Source organism: Mobula birostris, chromosome 30 (genome assembly GCF_030028105.1).
Source record: "Mobula birostris isolate sMobBir1 chromosome 30, sMobBir1.hap1, whole genome shotgun sequence".
Lineage (NCBI taxonomy): Eukaryota > Metazoa > Chordata > Chondrichthyes > Myliobatiformes > Myliobatidae > Mobula > Mobula birostris.
This window is the reverse complement of record NC_092399.1, coordinates 22984769-23005881: the sequence shown is the minus strand read 5'-3', so window position 1 is coordinate 23005881 and position 21113 is coordinate 22984769. Positions and strand designations below refer to the sequence as shown.

The 21113-nt window shown below is 39.4% G+C and overlaps 1 protein-coding gene across 2 annotated transcripts in view; it reads left to right on the top strand.

Annotated features, from left to right (window-relative positions):
* The window catches only part of angpt2b (angiopoietin 2b), a 237846-nt gene that overhangs the window by 116855 nt on the left and 99878 nt on the right, over positions 1-21113 (top strand). For both annotated transcript variants that reach the window (XM_072247096.1, XM_072247095.1), the window contains exon 3: positions 20074-20229. In XM_072247096.1, the coding sequence (XP_072103197.1) occupies positions 20074-20229 (156 nt within the window). The remainder of the gene's footprint in view (positions 1-20073; positions 20230-21113) is intronic.

Sequence of the window (21113 nt, the reverse complement as noted above, 5' to 3'; positions counted from 1 at the left end):
AGTGCAGTTGGTGATATTCACTGACTTTCAAGTTTGTATTCGTCACCAATTTGTTGTGTCTGTACAACGACATATCAATTAGCTAAAGTACACATGCTGAGGTGAGGTTAACTGGTATATTCACTTTGCAGAGAGAGCTACAAATCAATGTGCATGGGTAAGTTATCAGTCAATAAGTACTGCTAAGGGGAGTCAGTGCGCTAAAAGAAGTAGATCCATACATTATAATACATATTTATCTTTTCATTGCAACAGTACATTGAGATACATAGTATACGGGGAAAAATAACAGAGTGCAAATAAATTTTACAGCTAAGGAGAAAGTGCACTGCAGGCAGACAATAATGAACAAGGTTACAATGGCATAGATTGTGAAGCCAATAGTCCATCTTCTCGTATCGGGACTGTTCTATGGTCTTAAAATGGCAGAATAGAAGGTGTCCTTGAGACTGATTAAAAGTTCAAAGTTCAAAATACATTTAATAACAGTATATGTTTCTCTCAATAACCATAATATAATCAATCAAAAGCTGCACCAACAGTGGACAACCAGTGTGCAAAAGACAACAAACTCTGCAAATAAAAGAAGAAAAGAAATAATAATAATAATGATAATAAATAAGTAGGTGATAACTATCTAGAACATGAGTCTTTGGAAGTGAGTCCAGAGGTTGCTGGGACAGTTCAGTGACGGGGCAAGCGAAATTAAGTGAAAAGCCTGATGATTGAGGGGTAATAGCTCTTCCTGAACCTAGTGCTGTGAGTCCTGAAGCTCCTGTACCTTCTTCCTGATGGCAACAGTGAGAAGGGAGCACAACCTAGATAGTGCAAGTCCCTAATGATGCATGCTGCTTTCCAGCGACAACTCTCCATGTAGATGTGCTCAATGATGGGGGGGCTTTATCCGTGATGGACTCAGCTCCAGTACTTTTTGTAGGATTTTCCGTGTAAGGGCATTGATGTTTCCATACCATGCAGCCAATCAATATACTCTCCGCCACACAGCTATGTAAGTTTCTCAATGTTTTAGATGTCATGCTGAACCTTCGCAACCATCTAAGGAAGTAGAAGCACTGCCCTGATTTCTCTTTAAAATTGCCGACCCTCTCCACCTCTGATCCCCCAGTGAGTACTGGCTCATGGATCTCCTCTTCCCTCCTCCTAAAGTCGATAATCAGCTCATCAGTCTTGCTGACATTGAGTGAGAGGTTGTTGTTGTGGCACCACTCAGCCAGAGTTTCAATCTGCCTCCTGTATGCTGATTCATCACAACCTTTGATTTGGCCAATAACAGTAGTGTCATCAGCAAACTTAAATTCGACATTGGAACTGTGCTTAACCACAAGGTCATAAGTGCAAAGAGTGTAGAGCAGGTGACGAGCACACTGAATTGTGGACATGTGCGGATGGAGATTGTGGAGGAGATGTTATTGCTAATTTGAACTGAGTGGGATCTGCAAGTGAGGAAATCGAGGATCCAATGGCAGGTGGTACTTGCTTTCAGGCTTTTTTAACGTCTGAGCCGGGAATGGTCTTTAATTATGCTGGCTGTTTTCTTAAAGCAGTGACAAGTGTAATCATAGTCCACAGAGGGCAGGCTGTCCACAGCTCTCTGTAGTTTCTTGCAGTTTTAGGAGGAGTAATACCAAGCATTGTTGGATACTTTATATCATCCATCTCTAAAAATTGTTGAAAAATGAAGTAGAGTCACTTTTGAGCTTTCTTGATCATTGCATCTTCATGGCTGGATCAAGGCAGGCTATTTGTGCAGTTTACTCCAATAAATTTGCAGCTTCAACCCTCTTGACTCAGCACCGATGATGTAATGGGTCAATGTACACCACAACACCCCACACCCCATACTCCTCCCGACCTGAAGTCTTTGATTTTGTTGACATTCAGGGAAAGGCACCATGCTACCAGGCTTTCTAAGTCCTTCCTATACTCCGTCTCACCGTCATCTGAAATTCAGCCCACCATACTGGTGTCACCTGAAAATTTGTCGACTGAGCTAGAGCAGAATCTGGCCACGCAGTTGTTTCTCCTCCTCAAATATGATTGGTCTATTATTAAATCTTTGGATATAGAAGTGTCTATCAAGCCTAGTTGACACAAACTGCATAAATATAATAAAGTCAAGTCAAGTCACTTTCATTATCATTTCAACCATAACTGCTGGTACAGCACACAGTAAAAACGAAACAACGATCCTCCAGGACCATGGTGAAAACGCAATAAAAACAGAAGGAAGAATGAACTGAAGAATACGGTATTAGATGTTGATGGATTGTGGGAGGTTGGGGGCAAGGTTTGTGTGGCCAAATTGACCTGCTTTTATGATGAGTATCCTATTTCATTTAGTGTCTGTTAAGTTTTATAACTCCAAATCATAAAGATGGATGGAAAGGAAAGCAAGAGAGCTGGGGATACGAGTATATTTTGCTTTTTGCTTTAAGCGAGGCATGCACATGTACTGTCATGACATATGCAATTCACATATTTTTACATATAACCATAATGAAATATATAAACTTCATCAAACAATATATTTTCCAGGATTACTCAAACATTACTGATATATTCCATTTAACCTGTGCACTAAAAGGCACTCAAAACATTGAATCACTAATGGCTTACCATGTGTGAAAATACCTACATTTATTTACTATGTAACCATATACTTCCATGCTGAGAAGTTACATCATCACTCAATTGACTGGCAAGACTTGTGATTCGCCTGATGATGACTGCTTCTGTGGGATATCTAACATATTCACAACACTAGATAATTCAGAGGAGGTGTTTATTATTTCCTCTCATAGCTTGCCAATCCAACTCAATGGCAATGAAGTCTTTGATCTGGTTTTGTCTATCTCCTCTGAATGGTATACATGACACATCCAGACAAAGTAAGGGAAATATTACAGGAAATCTTGTTGTTATGGGCTATGATGTCATTTGATCCTTTAGGCTATTCTTTAACACTATGACCTCATACATCCTGACACTGAGTTCTGATTAAAACCTTCACAGCTGACTTTGACATGGCAGAAGGAGTACTGCACGAGAGAGCTACACAAGGAGAGACTCCCAAAATTGGTCCTGACTAACAGCTGAAATTCTGAAATTGAAAGAGGAAGTTTTGCAAGTTAAATCAGACCTGCCTTCTGTCAGACTCTTAAACATAGGCATTGAAAGTAATTTACTCCTTTGGTTCAAATTTGTCCAATTGAAGTAATGAAGGCAGAATGAGCACAGCACAAAAAAAGGAGGGAATTCCATAAGACAAAGGAGCAGAAGTTGGTCATTCGGCCCATCGAGTCTGCTCTGCCATTTTATCATGAGCTGATACATTCTCCCATTTAGTCCCACTCCCCCGCCTTCTCACCATAACCTTTGATGCCCTGGCTACTCAGATACCTATCAATCTCTGCCTTAAATACACCCAATGACTTGACCTCCACTGCCACCCGTGGCAACAAATTCCATAGATTCACCACCCTCTGGCTAAAAAATTTCTTTGCATCTCTATTCTGAATGGGCACCCTTCAATCCTTAAGTCATGCCCTCTCGTACTAGACTCCCCCACCATGGGAAACAACTTTGCCACATCCACTCTATCCATGCCTTTCAACATTCAATATGTTTCTATGAGGTCACCCCTCATTCTTCTAAACTCCAAGGAGTACAGTCCAAGAGTGGACAAACATTCCTCATATGTTAACCCTCTCATTCATGGAATCATTCTAGTGAATCTTCTCTGAACCCTCTCCAACATCAGCACATCCTTTCTTAAATAAGGAGACCAAAACTGCCCACAGTACTCCAAGTGAGGTCTCACCAGCGCCTTATAGAGCCTCAACGTCACATCCCTGCTCCTATACTCTATTCCTCTAGAAATGAATGCCAACATTGCATTTGCCTTCTTCATCACCGACTAAACCTGGAGGTTAACCTTAAGGGTATCCTGCACGAGGACTCCCAAGTCCTGTTGCATCTCAGAGCATTGAATTCTTTCCCCATTTAAATAATAGTCTGCCCGTTTATTTCTTCTACCAAAGTGCATAGCCATACACTTTCCAACATCGTATTTCATTTGCCACTTCTCTGCCCATTCCCCCAATCTATCTAAGTCTCTCTGCAGACTCTGTTTCCTCAGCACTACCGGCCCCTCCACTTATCTTTGTATCATCAGCAAATTTAGCCACGAAGTCATCTATTCCATAATCCAAATCGTTGATGTACAATGTAAAAAGAAGCAGCCCCAACACAGACCCCTGTGGAACACCACTGGTAACCGGCAGCCAACCAGAATAGGATCCCTTTATTCCCACTCTCTGTTTCTTGCCAATCAGCCAACACTCTATCCACGTATGTAACTTTCCCGTAATTCCATGGGCTCTTATCTTGCTTAGCAGCCTCATGTCCGGCACCTTGTCAAAGGCCTTCTGAAAATTCAAATAAGTTATTATTGGAAACAGGATGTCTCTTTGTAGCTACACACATGATTCTTAAAACTAGAGACTCAAAAAATTTTGAGTAAGTAACTTAACATTTTGACCCTAAAAAATCCTCACTTAGCAGAAGTTTATTGCAATCTAAGAGCTATCAATAACTCCATTCACTTCAAGAACAATACCTATCAGGTATTGAGTAAAGTCAGAACCAGACGCAGGTTTATTATCACTTAGATATGCTGTGAAATTTGTTGCTTTGTGTCAACAATACAGAGCAATACCTAAAAATCTATAAATTACAGTAAGAAATATATTTTTATAAATAACTTAAATAGATATTGCAAAAAAGAGCAAAAATGTGAGGTAGCATTCATGGGTTTGTTCATTGTCCATCCAGAACCTTAGGCTCCTGTACCTCCTCTCTGATGGCAGTTATAAGATGTGACCATGTCCCTGGTGAAGTGCAGACAACTGCATCACACAAATATGTATTATAAGTAAATCATGTCATAGGAAGCAGTGAGATAAGCTTATTATTTCCTCTCAAGACTGCTGACCACAGCCCGCTGGCAATAAAGTTGCTTCCTAGTCTTCACAATCAAGCCTCAACATTACAGAATCCTCTGACAACAAAAGGGAAGTTTTACAGGAAGCCTTGCCTTTATAGGTTATGATGTCATCTGAACCCTGGGGCTGTTCTGTAACAATATAATATAATCCTTCCCTCCTTTTCCCAATTGATTAAGACTTTACAGCTGACTCGACTGCAGCAGAATGAATACTCAATGAGGCAGCTACATTAAATGAAAAACATTCTAAACTTGTCTTATCTTCAGTTGCTTTAGGTTACCAGCAGAAATGTATTAAGGAAGTTTTGTTTGGTTAATTCTAAAGCCATCCTTACCTTTAATCTTCCTTGCAAATTTTACTTCTGTTCGATTGCAACCTTCCATTTTACATTTTAATTCAAAATTTTGAGGATGTCAGCCTGGGCCTCCCTCCGCAGCGTAGCTAAACAATATACTTCAAAATTCTGTGTTTTATCTCAGATTTTCAGCAACTGTAGTGTTTTGGTTTCCACCTTAAAGAAGAAAGGGATAGATTACAAAGGGAGCAGATATAGTTTACACCGCCCCTGGGTTTGGGTAGCCATTAGTAAAGAGAATGGATAACTATGAACTTGAAGTACACATTTCTAACCAGTTTCCCTATTGCTGATCTAAAACCCATATAGTGGTAGCGTAGTGCTTAGCACAACACTTTACAGTACAGGTGACCTGGGTTCGATTCCTGCTGCTGCCTGCAAGGAGCTTATGCGTTTTCCCTGTGTGGGTTTCCTCCAGGCGCTCCAGTTTCCTCCCACAGTCCAAAGACATACCTGGTGGGTTATTGGTTATTGTAAAATTGTACCATGATTAGGCTGGGATTAAATCAGTGGATCACTGGGTTACGTGGCTTGAGGGCTGTAATGGCCTATTCCATGCTGTATCTCAATAAATAAATACATACACTAATAGTTAGTGCTAAAAGCAAGCTAATCTTAGTTCTGATTACAATCAATGGCCAAAAAATAATCAACAGCCCATCAAGGCAGAGAATTGCAAAGAATTCTGAAGATTTATCTCCACTTGAGTGAATCAATTTCTCAACTCATCTCTAAATGAGTTTCTCCATCTCCAAAGACACCTCTCCCTATGTCTGAGTTTATCAAGCTGAGGGAAAAGATAAACCATGAATTCCTCTCAGATTCTAAAATTTTACTTTGAGAACCTTTATCATTTCACCCATCACAGGCTAACCTTACACAATGACTACTCTGAGGACAAGACCTCTACTCCAAGAATGAATCAAATAAAACTTTGCTAGGCAGCTTCAAGACCATAAGACCATAAGATATAGGAGCAGAATTAGGTCATTTGGCCCATCGAGCCTGCTCCACCATTTCATCCAATTTTCTTCTCAGCCCCAATCTCCTGCCTTCTCCCCATATCCCTTCATGCCCTGACCAATCAAAAACCTATCAGCCTCTGCCTTAAATATATATAAAGACTTAACCTCCTCAGCTGCCTGTGGCAAAGGATTCCACAGATTCACCAACCTCTTGCTAAAGAAATTCCTCCTCATCTCTGTTCTCGAAGGGCGCCCCTCTATTCTGATGCTGTGTCCTCTGGTCTTAGACTTTCCCTCCATAGGAAACATCCTCTCCACATCCACTCTATCAAGGCCTTTCACCATATGATAGGTTTCAATGAAGTCACTCCTCATACTTCTGAATTCTACTGAAACCAGGTCCAGAGCCATCAAACACTCTTCATATGACAAGCAGTTCAATCCTGGAATCATTCAGCACAGCCTTTCTAAGATAAGGCAGCCAAACATGCTCATAGTAGTCCAAGTGAGGCTTCACCAGTGATTTATATATGTTCAACATTTCATCCTTGCTTTTATATTCTAGTCCTCTGGAAATGAATGCTGACATTGCATTTGTCTTCCTCACAACAGACTCAACCTACAAATTATCCTTTAGGGAATTCTGCACAAGGAATCCCAAGTCCCTTTGCATGTCCATTTTTGTATTTTCTCTCCATTAAGAAAATAGTCAACTCTTTCATTTATTCTACAAAGGTACATGACCATACACTTCCTGACACTGTATTCCATCTGCCATTTCTTTGCCTATTCTCCAAGGATCAAGGAACAGTATATCTCAGCTTAGGTATGGTGGCTGGGCACCTGATGTGATCTCATCAAAGTCTCACACAACTACAACAGGATTTCCTTATACATGTGTAAAAATTGGTATATCATTTGCTTTCAACTAGCTCGCTGAACATATGTGGGAACTTTTTATCTTTCATAGAATAAGCCATCAACCATTGCAAATTCATCACTGTTTCAGAAGTGCTCTATTTTCCATACCAAAGTGAATAACCTCACATTCCCCATATACTTGCTCAAAAGGAGGGAAAAGAAATGTTGTCTATTTGTCTTGACAAACTATGTTTGCATCTTCTTCATCTATTGTTGTAAATATGAAAGCATTGTATTTTATTTTCACTCCTGCTGAAGGGACCTGGCCCAAAATGTCATCTCTTAATTCTTCTCCATGGATGCTGCCTGACCTATAAAGTTTCTCCAGCATTTTGTGTGTGTTACTCTGGGTCTCCAGCATCTGCAAAATCTCTTGCATTTTATTTTCATCTGAGTCCTTAATGTAGATTGCAAATTGCTAACAATTCAATATTGATCCTTGTGGCATTCCACCAGTAGCAGCCTGCCAACCTGAAGAAGACCTTTTTACACATTGTTTCTAAATTTTATCTTTGGTCAATCCTCTGGTCATACACATATATTACAAGCAACACCATTAGCCATTACTTAACAGCAACCTTTTGTACAATGCTAAGTCAAATTCCATTTGAATATCCATATCCCCTTTCTCTGGTCATTGATAATTGGTTTATTATTATCACACGTACAGACATATACTGTAGGCTTTATTTTGCATGCCATCTATAAAGATAATTTCAAGTATAGGGTCATAAATATACCTGACTGGTAACGTGGTGGAAGCTGCACCTGACTTCGAGGAGAGTGGTCCCGGGTTCAAATCCTGCATGCTCCTTGGACACTTTCCATCCATGCTGAGTTAAGCATCAAAAAGCCGACAAATGCAAAAGAAACAGCAAGGTTGCCACCCAATGCACCACAAGGGGTGAAGAGCAACAAAACACCTATCAAACTAGTACGAATGGAAAAGCAGAATGCAGGACTTACTGTCACAGCAACAGAGAAATTGCACTGCCTCTACACAAATAAGCTATCAGGCCACTTGGGCCCTTGGTAGAGCAAAATATAAGAGTTCATCTTTATTGAAAAGAGGTCCATTGGACAGTCTTTAAACAGTGGGGTAGAAAATGACCTTGAGCTTGCTGGTACATGTTTTCAAGCCTTTGTGTCTTCTGCCCAATGGTAGAAGGGAGTGGGCAGAAGAAAGAATGATCAAAGTCTGAAGCATCTTGAATTATGTTGGCTGCTTTACAACGGCAGTGGGAAGAGTAGACACAGTCAATGGAAGGGAATGTTCTCATGGTAGACTTGGGAAGTTCCTTTACCACGCTGTGATGCATCTGGATAAGAGACAAAATAATTCTGTTGGTTCTTCCTTGTTTGTAACTTCCAAACTAAGTTGGATTTAGCAAAGATCACTTTCTTTTCAAAACCTTACAACAGTTTTTGTAACCATATTAAGATTGTAAAAGTACTCTGTAGCAATGTCTTTAATAATGAATTCCTGTGTATATTTGACAGCATATATCCAGTTAGCTAGTCTTCCTTCTTCCTGTCTTGAATAATGCTGTTAAATTTGCAATATTCCAATAGACTGGAACTTTAGAGAACTTTAGAAAGTCATTACAAATATCCATTCTTTTAAAACACTTAGATGCAGACCAGATCCAGGGTATCTATTATCTTTCAGGCTTCTTAATTTCTCTGGAACTTATATTTTGATAGTATTAAAGAATATGCATTTTCTTTTGTTTCCCTAGATTTCCAATATTTATATTTCATTATCTGTCAGGAAAGCTGACACAAGTTCTGTTTTGTGCCTCAGACATTTCTTAATTTCCCTTCCCCCAATTATATATTTTTTATTTAATTAATCCTAATGAAAGGCCTTGCACAAAGTATCAACTATACCCTGAGTTCCTCCAGCATTTTGTGAGTGTTGCTTATAATTTTTTAGCCTGAGTAGCCTCTTTGCTATAAGCCAATCAATATCCATTTATCTTTGGTTCACCTTTTTCATTGAAAACATTAAAATTAGTTCAGAATTTGAAGGGTTAAGTTAAAAAAAAGAGAACATAAACAACACCTGCTTAATTAGTCTTCACTTGATACGGCCACGTCAACTGATCAGCCAAATGATGTTACATTCTGATGCATTGCTTCCTGAGGAAATGTGGGAGGCACGAATGATTTCAGGGTTATGAATTGGAAGATGTTTCTCTTCCTATCAAAAAGAAATGATTACCTGGAATGCCAATTAACTTGCTGAGTCTTCCCAGTCTTGCTATATTTTACTTCTCAAGATGAGGTATTAAGGTTTTTGAAATTTATATCTTATGATATTAATGAGGAAGCACCAATTTCAATTTGGAATCGTAATTTCCTTACGTTTAATCTGGAGCCATTCATGATCTTGTAAAAATTTAAAATAGCTTCAGTTAATTGATTCCGGTTAGCTTTGTGAAAAGGATTGAAGAATTCTCAAGTTATCTTTGTCTTACAGCTGATCAAATGTTGCCTCTTTTGAAAGGGCACAGAGCTGATAATGTAATCTTCAGCACCTGTAGTGCTGTCACACTTTGTGTGCCAAAATTAACATCACAGGGTGTTGAGAAGCATCTATGTGAGTGCTCTTGATGAAACACCCTGGAAGCACTTGTGCTCACAGCCAGCATGTGCTGTGCATTTGGCTCATTAAGACTTCCAAAATTATTTAAATGACGACTGGCTTTCATGATTTAGTAGAAGGACTTGAATAGTTCTTGAGCTTCTCAGGGTCTTTATTCCACAAATTATTGCAGTTTTATTTTTGATTTTATTACTATTCTGCAGCTTTGACATAAAGCTTCCAAGAAATTGCAATTGGTTATCTGGTATTGTTTCCCGCAGGGGTACTTCATACAGTAATAAAATCAACAATTTTTTAAATAGCCAGCAGGTTAGGCAGCATCCGTGGAGAGAGAAACAGAGTTAATACCTTGGATATTCCTGAGAAAAGTACCCAATTTTGCATTTAAGAGTTTTATCACATAAATGTCAAGAAAGTCAGGCCTTTTTTTGGAAATCCATATAAACATGAATGGCCTGAGCTCTCAGAGAAGTTCTTGCCAGAGAATTTCTGATAAATCTCCAGCTTCCTGTAATTAACCAGCAGTTACAGATGTAAATTATTTTACAGTTATGAATAAAATGAAATAATTTTAGTGCTTAAAATTAACGTACAATGTGTTCTGTTTTCATGTATCTGAAAGATTTAGAATGAATTGTAATATTTGTAAATATAAGTAACATACACAAAATTTCACATGTTGGATGGATTGAACAACTGGTCAGCTTCAAAGCTCAAGTTAGCTGTCAGATCATTTTTGAGGATGGGGCATTGTCGTATGGATAGATGCCTGGATCCCATTGACCCTAACGTCGTGAACTAGTCTCCTATGTGGGACCTTGACTAAAACTCCCATGAAGGCCATCTTTGTTGATCAAGTTGGGCCAAATATCATTCACTTTACTGCTAACCTTTCTACCTGGAGCTTGTTTGTTATTCTCCTCAAATTCACTCTCTAAACCCAGAGAGTGGTAACGTCATTTATAGGGTTGATACTGGTAACATTTCTGAGGGAGTGGATTAATGATTTCTTGAAAAGACAGGGATTTATCAGAGACAGCCAACATGCCTTTGTCATGCACAGTTCCTGTCTGACCAATTTGTAAGAGGTAACAATGTGTAAAAATGACAACAGAGTAATAGATATGAATTAAATGGTCTTCACGGGAGCTTTTGTCAAGGTCCTATATAGGAGACTAGTTCAAGACATTAGGGTCAATGGGATCCAGGCAAGTTGGCAAGCTGGATCCAAAACTGACTTGGATATAGGAAAGAGACTGTAATGCAAATGTTTTAACTAGTTGTGACATAAAGATTGGTGCTAGGATCTTTGCGTTTGTAAGTTACTTGGCAAGATCAGTAAGATTGCGAATGACATGAAGATGTTGAGGGAATACAAACCAATCCCCCTAGAGGGAGCAGAAGTCGAGAGAATGAGAAATTTTAAGATCCTATTTGTCAATATCTCTGACGACCTGACTTGGATGCAAAGTATTGATTATTGATGCATCCTATAAAGACGACAAGATAGCGGCCATATTTCATTAGGAGTTTGAGGAGATTTGGTTTGTCAACTAATCACACAAAATCTTCTGAAAGTGTACCATAGAGAGCATTCTGACTGGCTGCATCACTGTCTGGTGTGGGGGGAGTGGTGGAGCTACTGCACAAGATTGAATTACGTTGCAGAAACTTGTAAAATTATTCAGCTCTATCATGAGTACCAGCCTCTGTAGTATCCAAGACATCTTCAAGGAGTGATACCTCAAAAAGACGGCATCCATCATTAAGGATCTCCACCACCCAGGAGATGCCCTCTTCTCATGGGAATGAGGTACAGAAGAAGCCTGAAGGTACACACTTAATGATTCAGGAACAGCTTCTTCCCCTCTGCCATCCGATTTCTAAATGGACGTTGAACCCATGAATACCAGTGCACTACTGATTTTAACTTAACTGTTTAATAGACATATATACTTAAAGTAGCTCAGTTTTTTCTCTATATTTATTTATCATGTATTTCATTGTACCGCTGCCGTAAAGTCAACAAATTTCATGAATATGCCACTGATATTAAACTTGATTCTGATTGTGAAGATAGGCAGAGTTGTGGTCATTTTAGGCTTCAGATCGCTAACAGTGTGTTGGTGAAATTGGCTAAAAGTGGCAGATGGAGCAGATTAACACTCACAAAACGCTGCAGGATCTCAGCAAGTCAGGCAGCATCTATGGAAAGCAATAAGACAGTCAGCGTTTCAGGCTGAGATCGGTTGGAGCATGTTAAGTTTAATGCAGACGAATGTGAGGTAATGCATTTTTGAAATACCAGTATGGCTAGGACACACATCATGAAGAGGAGTCCCTGAAGGAGTATTGAAGAAAAGGTGGACTCCAGAGGACAAGTCTGTAGATCCTTGAATGCAGGTAGACAATATGGCCAGAAAGACATATGGAAAACCTTTATTGGTTGGGGCCAAGAGGTTCAGCAGCAGGTGACTTTGCTTCAACTTTATAAAACCTTGCTCAGACCACAGCTGTGCAGTAGTACAATAGCAGAGTGCGGTGGCAGCTATTGAGGATTATAAGTGCTGGAGAGGGTGCAGAGGTTCACCAGGATGTTTCTGCAGATGGAACAGTCCAGTTTTGAGGAATAATATAACAAGCTAGGTTTGTTCTCCCTGGAATGGAGGAGTTAAGAGGAAACATGTGAGATATAGAAAATCATAAGCGATATAAATAGGGCAGATGGCAGGAAAGCTTTCCCCATATCAGAGGGAGATAATGTTGCTGGACATACAGTAAATTCAGAGAGTATATGAGGGGCAGCTTCTTCATCCAAAGAGTGGTGAAGTGCTGGGATGTCCCACCTTAGAGAGTGCTCTAAGCAGGATCACTGACAGCATTTACGTATCAAGATCAGGGGATCCCAGCGGTCTTTATGCCACGGACTAATACCATTAAGCAAGGGGTCCATCGACACCAGGTTGGGAACCCCTGATCTAGATGATCACTTAAGTTGCTTAGGCATAGAGGGTTATGGACAAAGTGCTGGTTGAGGTGCTTCATACAGTAAGTTGTTCACTGGTTAGCATGGATGATTTGGGTCAAGTAGCCTGTTTCCACACTGTATAACTTTATGATCCTATGATAATTAGGCTTCCTGTTATCTTTATTTTAAATACACTTTCAGTCTAGTGAAGCTAGACAGTTCATTGAAGCTTTGGACATTAACTCACTTTTTTTAAATATACAGTATTTCTGTTTTTGCACATTTAAAAAAATCTGTTCAATATACGTAATTGATTTACTTATTTATTTATTATGTTTAATTTAATTTATTTTTTTTCTCTCTCTGCTAGATTACGCATTGCATTGAACTGCTGCTGCTAAATTAACAACTTTGACATCACATGCCAGTGATTAGATTAGATTATGAGGACACACAGTCTTCCTTTATTGTCAGTTAGTAATGCATGCATTAAGAAATGTTCCTCCAGAATGATATCACAGAAACACAAGACAAACCAAGACTAAAAAAACTGACAAAAACCACATAACTATAACATATAGTTACAACAGTGCAAGCAATACTGTAATTTGATAGAAGAACAGACCATGGGCACAGTAAAAAGTCTCAAAGTCTCTCGAAAGTACCATCATCTCACGCAGACGGTTGAAGGGAGAAACTCTCCCTGCCATGAGATTCCAGTGCCGCAAACTTGCCGATGCAGCACTCTGGAAGCACCCGACCACAGTTCGACTCAGAGTCCGTTCAAAAACTTCGAGTTTCCAACCAGCTCTCTGACACCAAGCACTGAGCACCATCTCTGCCGAGCGCTTCGACCCTGACCCCGGCAACAGGCAATAGGCAAAGCCGACGATCTGGGGCCTTCCCCTCTGGAGATTCTCGATTGCACAGTAGCAGCGACAGTGAAGCTGGCATTTCAGAAGTTTCTCCAGATGTTCCTCCGTGCTTCTCACAGCTGTCTCCATCAAATCAGGATTGTGCATGGCACCTTAGTTCACAAATACGATATCAATTCGGAGCGGCCGCGCGTGCTGCGTCGCGCTGCCATCTTCTCCTCCCCCTTAATAAACCTGATTCTGAGTCTAGTGCTAAGGATTAATGTTTTAAAAATCTAAATCTAATTATGTCAGTAAACATTACATGTCTGGAATTACCTTAACTTTAAGTGATTGGACCGGGTCCAGACTGGAGTGTGTTGTCCGAATATGAATTTCTTTCTTTCTTCACCAGTGCATGAACTGTTATTTACTAGGGAATGAACCTGTGAAATCTACTTTCTGCAGACGCAATGACATCAAATCTTGGTGCTTTTATATATGTTGGACCTCTGTACTGGGGCATCCTTTCCTGGAACCAGTCATTTCTCTGTAGACCCCACTAAGGCAGAACTCTCCTTTCGATGACTGGTCATATGTTGAATGAAAAAAGACTTACTTTTGATCAAAACACTGGGGTTTAATTTAACATCTATCTGCATACCTTAAGATAACTCCATTTTAATCAGTCAGCCCATCAATTTGTTTACTGAACAACAAAATAACAAAATAGAAGCGCAAGCACGAGGAAATCTGCAGCACACACGCAAAATGCTGGTGGAATACATCAGGCCAGGCAGCATCTATAGGAAGAGGTACAGTCGACGTTTCGGGCCGAGACCCTTCCAAAACAGAAGCAGTAGTTGGCCACTTGCCCCCAGTACCAACCTCACTCCACCCACACTCCTCAACTACCTGTTTTACCATTCAATGTCATGGCTGGTCTTTTATCTCCGTGTCACTGCTCAGCACTGAATTCCCATCCTTTGATTAACTTTAATGTTTAAAGATCTATAAATCCATTAACTTTCCTGCCACTCATTTTTTCCAGCTAAATTTTAATAATCACACCTTCCCTTAATTGACTATATCTGAAGATATAAATAACCTTAAATGGGGCCTTGATTCATTGAGAATGTTTGCTGGAGTATAGCAGACTGTAATCACTTGCAAGGCAGATATAGTGTTGGTCAGATAGCGAAACACACCACTAATCCTGCCAGAGAAACATTCCAATGCACAACAATTCCAGAAGAGCAGATTTCTGTTTTACCATTGTGTTTTTTTCCCTTTGGCTGCCTTTAGGCCTTTCTCTGAGCAAGTGTGCCAATTTAGTGCCAATTAACTCTGCATTATGGAAATGTCAGTGCTTGTGGGGTCACATCTGTGAGGGTGAATCGTTCATCTGGAGTGGGTCTGTCTGAGCTCTCAGAAAGGCCTTTTCATGCCATTACCGTGGGTTGAATTTAATCCAACTCCAGCCCTAACAGCCTTGGTACAGCTCATCCCCACCGCTCTGCACGTCCACCAATGCAATCTGATTTGAAGCACTGGGTTCATGCAAGATTTAAATTAGCCATTAAAGGCGTCAAACAAGCATGCACTTAAATGTTTTTGTTGCAATAACAACATGCAGATGTCTGCAGAAAGGACTCAATATGGCGATGACGCAATACTGCTTCTGTACTGTGAAAATACGGTTGGATAGAATCCTACAAATTCTGTGAAATGAAAAGCACAACAGGGGTTCTTCTGTTCAACAGTCTGACAAACCGCCTTAATACCTTGCACTGCCAAGTTGACTGCTATATCCTAATCAGAAACCTTTCTCACATCCGATGTGTCTTGTGCCATTTTTTAAAATAAATTTTCACTTATTTTACCCAATTCCAAAACCAACATTTTTTATTCTCTCAGAACAACTCCCTCCTCTGATTCATTGAATGGCACAGTAGTGTAGTGGTAAGCGAAGTGCTTTGCAGATCGGGGTTTAATTCCCACCATTCTCTGTAAAGTATTTGCGTGCTATCCCTGTTACGGATGAGTTCTGTCTGACTGCTCAGGTTTCTGCCCACATTCCAAAGACGTATGAGTTAGGATCCGTAAATTATGGGCAGTAAGCTGGCGTCAGAAGCATGCTGCTTTCAGCACACCCTGAACACAAGCAACACATTTCACTGTGCGTTTCCACATTTCCATATTTTGATGTATGTTTGTCAAATAAAGTTAATTTAAATTCTTTATTGCCGAATTTCCCCTTAGGTTGCCAATTCAGAGAAGCAAGGATGATAGAAGCCCAACTTTCTACACGTTTTCAACAATAAAAACAAGAATTTAACTTCTTGTTTTTGCCATTGTCATAACCAAAATTTCATTGACAGTTTATTAAGAGTTATTGTATTTTCCTTCTTAAAAGTAACCACGTTCATTTACTGCATTCAACATCTCTTTGAAAATTCCACCCCAGTTGGCTGACTCTGAGGCAGAACTTGGGCTTTGAAAACCAAAACCAGGTTTGTGTTAAATTGTTACTCTACGTCTTCCTTCCCTCCATGGTTCTAAACATGCAGGAGTTTCAGAACATCTTGATTTGATCTCTCGCATCAGGGATTTGTCCTTGCCAGTGGAACAGAGTAGCCTCTAATCAAGTCACCATTGACATCCTGTGTGACCATGGTTGTGCATCGCTCCTCACCTTTAACTATTCTCTTCCACTCACTCCACCCTCCTGGGTCCATATCTCCTTGGCTACATTGTCATTCAGCCATTGTGGGCAGCAAATCATTTACAATGCTATTTCTTCTCTCCTCTCCAATCTGCAATCCAATAAGAATTTTTCCTTGTCCTCTACTTTCTTTATGGTGGTACCTGCCAGTTAGAAACATCACCTGAAAACCAGCTTTTCATTTTTCTTTTGACAGAGGAAGGCTGTTCAGTCCATCAATTCTAATCCATCTCTCAGAACAACCTGTCAATCCCATTTTCCCACTTACTTTCCTGGAACATATTCTCAATCTCATGCCCATTAATTCTCCCTGATTATTTTGCCATTCACTTTCATAACCAATAATTTACTGTGGCCCATAACCCCACCAGCACATCTTGGGGATGTGGAAGGAAAATCTAATTTTCTGAGAGAATACCATGTAGTCACAATGAGAACATTCGGATCAAACCCATGTTGTTCTAACTATACGGCCTCAGCATCAACCATTGTGCTACTGAGCGAGCCAATGCCTGTCAATGACACCTTGCTCTATCTCACCAATAGTTTTTCTTAATTCCCATTCCCATTACAGACTTATACTTGTTCATTGACATTGACCTCGCTTAAGCAAGACCTTGATTTTAAAATTCTTATCCTTGTGTTCAAATTCCCCTTCAGCCTCACCCTCTCTATCTTTGTAACCTCCTTTAACCGTGCAAGCCTTCAAGGTATTTTCTCTCATCTAACTGCAAATACTTGCTCACCCTTGATCTCAGTTGTTTAATATTGGCTTTTTAACTTTAGCTTATCCTGTTGTACCTACTGACGTACTTCTTTGAAATATTCTTTGCAACTTGCCTTATCAAGCAAGGTTACCTATATTAATATCTCATTATGTGTCTGACAAATTTTGCTGGAAAGCACTTTTATGAAAGGCCGTGGGAACGTTGGGCTCTTTTAACAATAATTTCTGTTACTTTATTGTATTGTGTCTGATTTTTGTTTTCCATTAGGAATATATTACTAAACATTGTGTGAACCAGGCTTCCAATTTGCTATAATCCCATTTCTCATAACAAGCAAACATAATTTCCTTCCCAGTTGTTTGTTCTAGGGGTGGTGCAGATTTATATGTTCCCCTGTGGACTGGTGCTGTCATTCCCAGCAATCTGTCTTCCCAGAAGCCTCTTGCCATTTTCTTCGAATGTGAGGAGAAAACTTGCAACCATTACAAGCGTTACTGTCACATTGGCTGGAAGACTGATATGCATTGGAAAATAGGAAAATATGATTGCTATGATGACATATTTTTGTAACAGATGTGCCAATAAAATAAATTGAATTTAATATTTGTATTATTCAGCCTGAAGTATAAAGCAAAATACTTAATTCCTGTTCTTTTGAAATAAAATATTCAATTTAAAAATAAAATCAATGGCCTAAAATAAATGCTAGAAATCATCTATAAATTGCTGGGGAGGAATTCCAGGTAATTTCTCCAAATGACTACTGTTTCTTTGGTTGAGTGTTGATGGGAACTTGAAGCAACAGAAAATGCTGCTATGAAGTGAGAATTGGAAGTTTCAGGAGAGTTTGTAAGTAGGTGTGAATATCTAGAGTAATTCTTTCACTCGCCCATTTCAGGTTCTTGAAACATCCTGAAAAAACATTTCAATTCTACCTTGGACTACATTTCTTTCAAATTACTATAATATTATTGTTGCTTATTATGTCATATAAGTTATGTATATTTACGCTAATTTAAGTGTACATAATGTACTGCATGTTGGTTATATTTATGATATACGGTGCTGCCGCTGCAAAAGGGTAATTTACATAGCACTTAATCCCTGGTATGTATTCCTTTGAGGATAAATTTGTACTTAAACTTCACACTTCAAATTAGATACATAGAAGATGATCTAACTATAAATAGTGCCTACTTCATGAGGATCCACAGCATCTCTATGGAAGGAATTTCTGAAAAAGTTTGAGAAGTTGCATTTCAACTCCTTCCTCTGTTGTTAGCATGTTATCTTTGCGCTGAGCCCCCAGTTTCAGAAGGTGCTGCTATCTAACTACCTCCCTAGAAGAGACTGAGATGAAAAGGACCTCTAAAGATGAGACTCCAAGGATTTGGAATTAGAAACGTAGAAATTAATCTAGCTTTACTTAAAATTCAACATTCAAAGTAAGTTTTATTATCAAAGTATACGTATGTCTCCATAAACAACACTGAGTTGCATTTTCCTGCAGCATACTCAGCAAATCTATAGAATAGTAACTATATCAGGATCAATGAAGGTTTAACTAGAGTGCAGAAGACAGCAAATGCAAATATAAATAAATAGCAATAAGCAACGAGAAAATGAGATAAAGAGTCCTTAAACGTGAGATCATTGGTTGTGAGTATATCTCAATGGATGGGCAAGTGAGTGTAGTTAACCCCTTTTAGTTCAAGAGTCTGATGGTTGAGGGGCAGTTCTTGAACCTGGTAGTGTGAGTCCTGAGGCTGTGGTAACTTCTACCTGATAGCAGCAGTGAGAACCGCTTGTCGATTTCAGAAAGGGTGAGACGAAAGGCACACGCCAGTCCTCATAGAGTGGTCAGAAGTGGAAAGAGTGAGCAATTTCAAGTTCCTGGGTATCAATATATCGAAGGATCTAACCAGGACCCAACATATTAACATAGCTACAAAGAAGGCATGATAGCTGTTATATTTCATTAGGAGTTTGAGGAGAATTGCTATGTCACCTAAAACACTCGCAAATTTCTACAGATGTACCATGGAGAGCATTCTAGCTGGCTGCATCTCTGTCTGCTATGGGGGCCTGACTGTACAGGGTGGAAGAGCTGCAGAGAGTTGTCATATTCAGCTCCATCATGGGCACTGGCCTCCATAGTTTCCAGGACATCTTCAAGGAGCGAAGCCACAAAAAGGAGGCATCCAACATTAAGGACGCCCTTCACCCAGGTCGTGCCTTGTTTTCATAGCTGTCATCAGGAAGGAAATACAGAAGCCCGAAGGCACACACTCAACAATTCAGGAGCACAGGAACAGCTTCTTCCTCTCTGACATTGGATTTCTGAATGGATATTGAACTCATTGAACACTACCTCACTACTTTTTACATATATATATATACACACACACACTTAATCTAATTCACGTTTTTTTCCATTATTATGTATCACACTGTACCACTGCCACAAGACAACAAATTTCATGACGTACTATATGCCTGTAATATTAAACCTGATTCATCTTCCTATGACAGTGTTTCGTGTGGATGCGTTCAATGGTTGTAAGGGCCTAACCATCATTGGTTAGTGCAAGTCTCTTGATGATCTACAGTATATCAGTGGAAATAATTTCTGAAGAAGTTTGAGAAGTTGCAGTGGAACTCCCTCCTCTGCTGTTAGCATGTTATCTTAGTTCTTGGCTCCCAGTTTCAAAAGGTGCTGCTATTTAACTACCTCCCTGGAAGAGACGATGATGAAAAGGCTTTCCATCAATAGAATCTCTAATGATAAGATACTAAGGATTATATCTCATTTTGTGGAGATCTAATCAATTTTTCAAAAAGATAATTTATTGCCTATTGCAACTGAACAAATAGATTCACTTATCTCTTATTGAATCTTTGTGTTCTATTTTTTCATTACAGCTTGAAGACTATATTCAGGACAGCGTGAAGACTGAGATAGTGGAGATCCAACGGAATGTTGTGCACAACCAGACTGCAGCCATGCTGGAAATAGGAACCAATCTCCTAACTCAGACTGCAGAACAAACACGCAAACTCACCGATGTGGAAACGCAGGTAGACCTTCCACTTTATCCAGGACATCATCTGCGCTTGACTAACAGCAGTGAATTTTGACATATTTCTAAAATATCACTGAATTGTTCCACAGGCCTAGCAAGAGGATTCCAAACCGAGGTTCCCGCAAGAAAGTGAATCTCAGGGTTGTATATGGTGACATATATATACGTTGATAATAAATTTACTCTGAACTTTGAACTGAAGTGCACCAAATTGGATGCATATATTGATCTCTCCTTGGCGCAGTTATTATTTTGCTGTCTAACTTGAAAGGAAGTAACAGTATATTTGATCATAACACTGACAATTGTGATTTCTCAACAACTGATTTAAGGGCATAAATTCACAACTCAACAGGATTGTAAAGAATTCATTAAAAAATTTCATTATATCCTCACCTAAATGCCAATTAATCCTTTACGAACATTCGCTTACTACTGTATATTTTCTGTATTCAGCAACTTGCATCACTATTTCATCTTTGTAAACGTTTGCCTTCTGTATGTTACTAGTTATTTGCTGAGTGCTGCACTTCTGATCATAGCTGATGACTCATTACTGTCTCAAGCCTATTTACTCCACATGGGTCTGTATTCCCAGCTAATTATATTATTCAGTAGATTAATGGTTTTCTCTTTTCTGAGCTCGATGGAAGTAGCTAAAAATACTGGGATGAAGAACGTAAAATTTTCATCCTGATTGTCATAATGCAAGTTATTACAAGGAAAGGTTCTGTGACATTTCCCATGGCAAGGACGTGTGGCATTTCACTCTATGGTAATGCTGAGCCTGTAATAGTAATATAACAAGAGCAAAATTAACTACAGAGTGGACAGAATTGAAGTTTTATTTAAGAAAACAGGAATCCACCAGAGTAATTT